At 41.4% G+C, this 7,885-nt stretch overlaps 1 protein-coding gene across 1 annotated transcript in view; it reads right to left on the reverse strand.

Annotated features, from left to right (window-relative positions):
- Positions 1-6,809, reverse strand: part of LOC121381506 — a 32,975-nt gene extending 26,166 nt beyond the window's left edge. Inside the window, exons 1-2 of the mRNA XM_041510828.1 lie at positions 5,916-6,809; positions 3,026-3,211 (exon numbers count right to left, since the gene is read on the reverse strand). Of these exons, the coding sequence (XP_041366762.1) occupies positions 3,026-3,211; positions 5,916-6,809 (1,080 nt within the window). The remainder of the gene's footprint in view (positions 1-3,025; positions 3,212-5,915) is intronic.
- Positions 6,810-7,885: the final 1,076 nt, after the last annotated feature.

Consider the following 7,885-nt stretch of genomic DNA (forward strand, 5'->3'; position numbering starts at 1 on the left):
AATGAATAACATATATTAGAGATATTCTTTATAATCTTGGTCTTAATAATATTTGGGATACACAGACCTTTAGATCAGTCTTAAGTTTTAAAAAGTTAGTCAAACAAAGACTTTCAGACCAATTTCAACAACACTGGCAAAGTGAAATGTCAAAGTCATCTAAGGGTTTGACCTATAGAATATTTAAAGATAAACTTGAGTTTGAATCTTATTTTAACATTCTGGATAAAACTATGTACACCACCTTCCTTAGATTCCGTATTGCCAATCACTTTTTACCAATTAAACAAGGAAGGTGTAGGAACATATTATATGAAAATAGAAAATGTATATATTGTACTACAAACGATGTTAGGGATGAGTTTCATTATTTATTTATCTGTGCAAAATTTACAGCGGAAAGGGCTAAATATATTAAAAAGTACTACATAAATAGACCAAATATATATAAATTTAAAAAAATGTTCAGTTGTAAAAATATTGGCACCTTAAGAAATTGTGTAAATTTATTGCTATTATTAACAAACAATTCTGCTCCTCCTAAGACTTCTATTGTGTATATATGTTTTATTCGTTTTTATTCAGATATTGTCATCTTGATGTTGTTTATGCTATGTTATTTATGTATTCCTCTGATGCCATCGAACGATGGCCACGAGTGTAATAAAGTTCTGTTCTGTTCTGTTCTAATCAATTTCCACCGTGTAGTTTTTCATTGGACGTATGGCACTGGCGACCTGGTCATCACCTAAGAGCAGCCAGTCAGTCTTGAAATTGTTTACACACATAAATGTGTTTACAACCATGTGTGGCCAAAAATAACGCATGGTGTTCTCACCAACGGGTGTGTAAGAGAACAGTTTTCAATGTATTATTATAGACATAAAGATACAGTGGGAAAAATACGATATTTATGTAACCGTTTATGGTAATATATATATACAAAATTTCAACATTATGTGGGACAAATAGACAGATAGACAGACGGACAGAAGGACGGAAACGAAACCTATTGTCCCCTCCGACCAGTAGAAGACTTAATTCGTTTCAAGTCAAGTATCGTATACTATCGCCATAACAGTATTGGTACTGTAAAATGGGTACAAGTGCAGGTATATTATGAACGTTAAAGGCGCAGATCGTAGTTTCAATCCCTGAAAATGGACACTAAGTTTAGTTAATCTACAAACCTGCAATACATATCTGGATAAGGGTATAACAGAGAGAAGCTAAAGTCTATGATGTTTAAACAGGGAAACATCGTCAAAAATTAACTAGAGCTTGTCTCGATAACCATTACTTCTCAGACGAACGTGCGTTTTTAGAATGATGAAAAATGCATTTTGGGGTATAGCAAAACCCTGGATGACCAGAACCACTTAAGGTGTACGAAAATTAATATTCTAAATAATAAAAGTTAAGTACTCCAAATTTAAATGATCAAAAGCTACTTTAATAGCAAAACCAATACGTCGTGGTGTCTGTCACTTTAAACCAATGTGTTGACCAATGAAGCTTTGATATCTCTCACGGGTAATAAAGAATATTTCATCTCTACTAGTATTATGGGATTTCTTTCTAATGGTTAGAAAATAGGTTTCTAGGAAAATTATAAAAACTGTGGGTCTGGAAATTCGCCAAGATCCAAGTCCAAATATTCAAGCTTGAAACATGTCATAACATTTTCGGATTTTAAGACGTGAACATTAAAGCCTAGTGATCAAAGATAATTTGACAAGTGTTGCTACAGGTTTGTCTCTGTGTACTTGTGAATCTCAGGACAGTGAGTGTCCTCTTCACTGCAGAAAACAAGAACTCATTTAAATCTCTGAAGATGATGCCAAAGAACTCTTGCGACCTCATACAAAATTACCCGTTGATGAAAACTAATGACTGTACTATACCAAATAAAGTTGATTCCGTTAAATTTTTTCTCAAAACAATTTTTCCTGATTTCAGAAAGGTGTTCTTCCATTTTTAATCAGTGCATAGCGGTAACAGTGTAGAAGTCTGACTGGTTTGTGGCAACATATCAACATATCAACCTACCCTCTCTCTAGTGTAGAAGTCTGACTGGTTTGTGGCAACATGACAACCTACCCTCTCTCTGGTGTAGAGGTCTGACTGGTATGTGGCAACATGACAATCTGCCCTCTCTCTGGTGTGGAAGTCAAACTGGTCTGTGGCAACATGACAACCTACCCTCTCTCTGGTGTAGAGGTCTGACTGGTTTGTGGCAACATGACAATCTGCCCTCTCTCTGGTGTGGAAGTCAAACTGGTCTGTGGCAACATGACAACCTACCCTCTCTCTGGTGTAGAGGTCTGACTGGTATGTGGCAACATGACAAACTACCCTCTCTCTGGTGTAGAGGTCTGACTGGTATGTGGCAACATGACAACCTACCCTCTCTCTGGTGTAGACGTCTGACTGGTTTGTGGCAACATGACAACCTACCCTCTCTCTGGTGTAGAGGTCTGACTGGTATGTGGCAACATGACAAACTACCCTCTCTCTGGTGTAGAGGTCTGACTGGTATGTGGCAACATGACAACCTACCCTCTCTCTGGTGTAGACGTCTGACTGGTTTGTGGCAACATGACAACCTACCCTCTCTTTAGTGTAGAAGTCTGACTGGTTTGTGGCAACATATCAACCTACCCTTTCTCTAGTGTAGAGTAGAAGTCTTGCTGGTTTGTGGCAACATGACAACCTGCCCTCTCTCTGGTGTGGAAGTCAAACTGGTATGTGGCAACATGACAACCTACCCTCTCTCTCTCTCTGGTGTAGAAGTCTGACTGGTATGTGGCAACATGACAACCTACCCTCTCTCTGGTGTAGAGGTCTGACTGGTGTGTGGCAACATGACAATCTACCCTCTCTCTGGTGTAGACGTCTGACTGGTTTGTGGCAACATATCAACCTACCCTCTCTCTGGTGTAGAAGTGTGACTGGTTTGTGGCAACATATCAACCTACCCTCTCTCTGGTGTAGAAGTTTGGTTTGTGGCAACATGACAACCTACCCTCTCTCTGGTGTAGAAGGACTTGTTGAAGGCCAGCTTGTGTGAGTTTCTGTTGCTGTAGAGGATGTACCACTGCTGCTCGGCAGCTGATCGGATCGTCAGGTGGTCGCTGTTAGCAATGATGCCCCTCATCACAACCACCATTTTCAACGTCATACAAGCCACCATCTTGAACTTCATGAACGCCTGTTGTGTAGAAAAACAAAAACGAATTGTGTTTTGTTTAACGACACCACTAGAGCATATTAGTTTATTAATCATCGACTACTGGATGTCAAACATTTGGTAATTCTGACATATATTAGAGAGGAAACAATACATTTTTATTACGTCAGGGTTTAACGTGCACATTCAGAGCAAGCTGTTTTAGCGCACGCCTATCATGGGCACATGTGCAAGCCTCGGCCGGCTCCTCCGTCCAGGAAAGGAAAGGGTTGGGGAGGGAGAGAGAGGGGACCGCCCGCAATGCAGTTGCAAGGGACCCCTTGCAGCCTGACCGAGGTCGGTAACAGGCGGGACGAGGGGGGGGGGGGGGGGGGGGGGGTGCTATGAAATTTGGAATGTCCCGTAGGATTAATGGCAAAGGGAAAAGGTGCGCAATTTGAATCAAGGAAATTTGGCGCAATTTTTATTTGTCCGCCGAATTGGAAAGAGAGAGCTACATGTATATTATGCTGTATATGTTTTGGAACTTAGTTTGCCGAGAGTAGCTCGTTACTAGGACCTAGATGGTGTTGAGGTGTCTCCCCAGGTTGCCTTATAAGGGCCTGATCTATTCAGATCGTATTTTTTATTAGTAGTAAGGGATTTTTTTTTAATGCACCACCCCACTGACGGGATAGTACATATGATATGGCGTCCTTTGGTATATCAGTCGTGGTGCACTGGCTCGAACGAGAAATAAACCATTGGGGCCATCGCGATGTCAAACCAACCGCGCATCAGGCGAGCGTTATACCAATAGGCTACGTCCCCCCCCCCCCCCCCCCCCCCCCCCCCCCCCCCCCCCCCCCCCCCCCCCCCCCCCCCCCCCCCCCCCCCCCCCCCCCCCGACCTATTGTGTAGAAAGACATTAAGCAAATCAAATAGACATGCTAGCTTTAAAAAGTCGTAACCTCTTCAAGATACAATCTTCGGGGAGAATAGTAAATGAAAAAGACAAAGCTGTTAATATATCCAAAGTGACATATTAAAGGCAGGATCACAAGGCTGTTATCCTACCTGAGGCAGAGTTGCATGTATTACGTGGCTTGAAGTATACACTGTATACACTCTATAGTTAACGTTCGCTGACCAGGGCCCAGTTTCACAAAACATAGTAAGCCTAGTTTTACACGTAAACATAAATCTACGACTCATCCTCAGTCCTTACTATTATAGTACAACAAATTTAATATAGTTACAAACACACATGTTTAATTTTCTTTTGTCCTTAAAACACTCCATTTTCCTTAATGATGTAATTTTCTTCGTGAAATAGATGCCGAACACTTGTAAATGTATACCCGGTATAACTGCTAGTCTTAGACGTAAAGTTACGATGTTTTGTGAAATTGCTAGCCTTAGTGTTTTTCAAATATTGCAAACAAGTAGTGTCAGTTAAAATGAATATAGTTATTTCTTTTATTATTTATGAAAAGGAAAATAATATTTGTTTACCGACAACCCAGCACACATGTTAAACTAGAGCTATCTAATAAATGGTTATTTAGATAATTTGTCCAGATATATATATATATATATATATATATATATATATATATATATATATATATATATATATATATATATATATATATATATATATATACAATACAGTATTCATCCTGGTGTGGCTGGTATAGTGCTCTACCTCTTGGGGAGCCAGTATAAATATATATACCGTTACACCTTTTGTTACTACTTAAAGTTTCACGCTATGAGCGATCATCAGGTAATGAGTAACTGTCCTGTCGTTAACGTCATGAAGCAGTGACGTCACAACAGGTGCAGTGGGTACGGGCTATTCTTTTTCGGGAATATTGGTTTGACGATCTATTTTATGTCTAACATGCGATTATTTCGACAATTCGTCTAGAGAGTGAGTTCGAGGAAAATATTCGCTGCTGCATAGGCAATTCCTACAGCATGGTATCTTTTAAATCCGTTTATCCCATATACTAGAGGGCACAGCATACATAACCAGTGGAGAACCGATTGGAACGGGCGGGGGTGGGTGGGGGCGGAGACAGTCCACAAAGAGCGATCGATCTTACGACCAGTGGCACATCAAATGTTAATAACGAATGCTGTTTAATCATCGATTACTTCTACTTCTTCTCCTTTTCTGTCCTTTCAGTTTATTCAATCGTTTTTCACAAACGTTTACTTTCATTGATTGATTGATTGATTGACTCATTTATTGAAAATTGCAGTGACTGTCGCAATTATTGTACAGTGTAATGTTTGTAATTAGGAGAGGGCCTCGTAAGTTGGATAACTTGTGCCCAATCTTTTTGTGTAGAATCTCGTTGGGTCGAACTCGGAGGGGTCGAATACACCTCAACGCTCGAACCACCAACGATGTCCCGAGTTACACTTACACGTTGTTGACCGAATGGTTAGGTCGAACTACCCGATGGGTCGAGCACCGACGGGGTTCGAGCACCGACGGGGTTCGAGCCAACGGGATTATATTGTATATATACACACACATTATTATATATTATATGCAATAGAATATGTTTTCAATAAATCAATCAGGCGATCGCGCTACCACTGAGTGACATCATTTCCTCTAACCCTGAACGACGCACACCAGAACAAAACCATATTTTAAAACCATATTGACATGCAGGCCTACTTGAAAATATTCTTTAAAGTGTTAATCTCTGTCGCGATAACCACTTACCTCAGACTCTTCGTTTTCGTTGACACTTTTTTCGTTGCTGATGTTTCTATAAAAACGTTTACGGCGATTCGTGACATCTCCTGTTTTGTTCCTCTCCGCGAAAACCAACAGCTCCAGCAGTGTTTTCCTGTTGCCCCTAATTTCACAAATGGGTGCAGAGTTGTTTCTCAAGGTATGTTGTTCACAGCTATGACTGTACTGCTGTTGTCGCAAATTGTGTTCCGTTGTCGTGGGGTATTTACTCTGCCACGCCCTCTGGGAGGCAGCTGTGACGTCATCTGTAGAATAACTGTACAGATGAGTTGGAATGGACTTTTTCTCGGTATTCTCAAACTGCTGACAGTCATACGTCACTGGTCTGTTGTGTAGTTCTCCCAGTTCGGTCAGGAATATCATTCGTTTCGAGTTCTTAGTGAAGCCAGGTGGTGCCGAGTGAAGCCATCTGTGTCTCTTAAGGCTTCTGTCCATGGAGATGGAAGTAGGTCGCATCCTGTCTCTATTGCTAATCCCCCAACCGGGTGTACGCGTGCGTTCTTCCGAGAGATTCGAGTCCTCCACTTTATTGAATCTATGACTGCAGAAAGTAACCGCTGTTTTTGCTCGACTAACTCTAAGCCTTGGTGTTGGAGCAGAATCTCGAGTGACGGCAGCTGCCGACTTGCATTGTTGTCGTCTCTCGAGGACCAGTTCGTCTTGGACATCCGAGTCGCTGTCACTGTTGGAGTAATCGGCCAATTCCGGCTCCACCACACAGGGACTCTCTGTCGCAGGTGGGTCCGACTGTAACTCTATGTTCACGCAGTGTGGTCTGAGTGCCGATCTCCTGGGAGCCTGGGGGTAATACAATCCCAGCGGGCAGATGGGCACAGCTTTCAAGTTTCTTCCACACAACATGGGTGTCTACAGCTGTGGACTTTTTAACACAGGTATTACTTGATGGTTGGGTTTGATTAACTATCATACGCTAGAAGATGTTAGGATCTGTGCGCACTCCTTCGCCTTTGCCACATACCTGGGCTAAAATAAACAAAACATTACTGATCTGAACGTACAGACTACTTAATATGGTGGAATCGAACTTGCTATAAACATAAAGTATGGGTTGATCATCAACGGTGATGAATGGATAGGTGTATGGATTATTTAAACAAAATACTCGTGTAACTCATTAATATGTAGATGCTTACAAAAAGCAATGGGTTAATGACGACAGTTGCATGTACCATTTGACTGCAAATTAACCAAATAAAAGTTATTCGACATTGTAAACATTTACTTGATATACTACTAGTACATTGAATAGCCCAGTTCAAGCATGCTGTCCCGACCTTTCCTCGTTATAGCCTAGTATGTGTGCATTGTGTTTGCATGTTCCGTCAAGTCTGAGTACACACTCGGCGGTGTGAATGAATAAACGTTTAATGCTTAGTAAACATGAACATAATTAAACATGTATATGCAAACTATGTGACTCGGTTAAATCAGTCACGCAAATGATTGTCCATGTTTCATGATTTTGTTAATAACCTCGTAAATTTAAAAGCGATAACAAAAAGGTAGGTTAGTAGGAACTGGTTTAATGTGCTCACAACCGGCCTCGGTGGCGCAGTGGTTAAGCCATCGGACTACAGGCTGGTAGGTACAGGGTTCACAGCCCGGTACCGGCTCTAACCCAGAGCGAGTTCTTAAGGGCTCAATGGGTAGGTGTAAGGCCACTACACCCTCTTCTCTCTCACTAACCACTAACCAACTAACAACTAACCCACTGTCCTGGACAGACAGCCCAGATAGCTGAGGTGTGTGCCTAGGACAGCGTGCTTGAACCTTAATTGGATATAAGCACGAAAATAAGTTAAAATGAAATGTGCTCACGCTCAATTAACGTTCAAACACGCTCGTTGTCTGACATTGGTGGCGTCGTGGTTAAGCTATCGGACATAAGGCTGGTAGGTACAGGATTTGCAACCCGG

This window comes from Gigantopelta aegis, chromosome 9, assembly GCF_016097555.1.
Source record: "Gigantopelta aegis isolate Gae_Host chromosome 9, Gae_host_genome, whole genome shotgun sequence".
Lineage (NCBI taxonomy): Eukaryota > Metazoa > Mollusca > Gastropoda > Neomphalida > Peltospiridae > Gigantopelta > Gigantopelta aegis.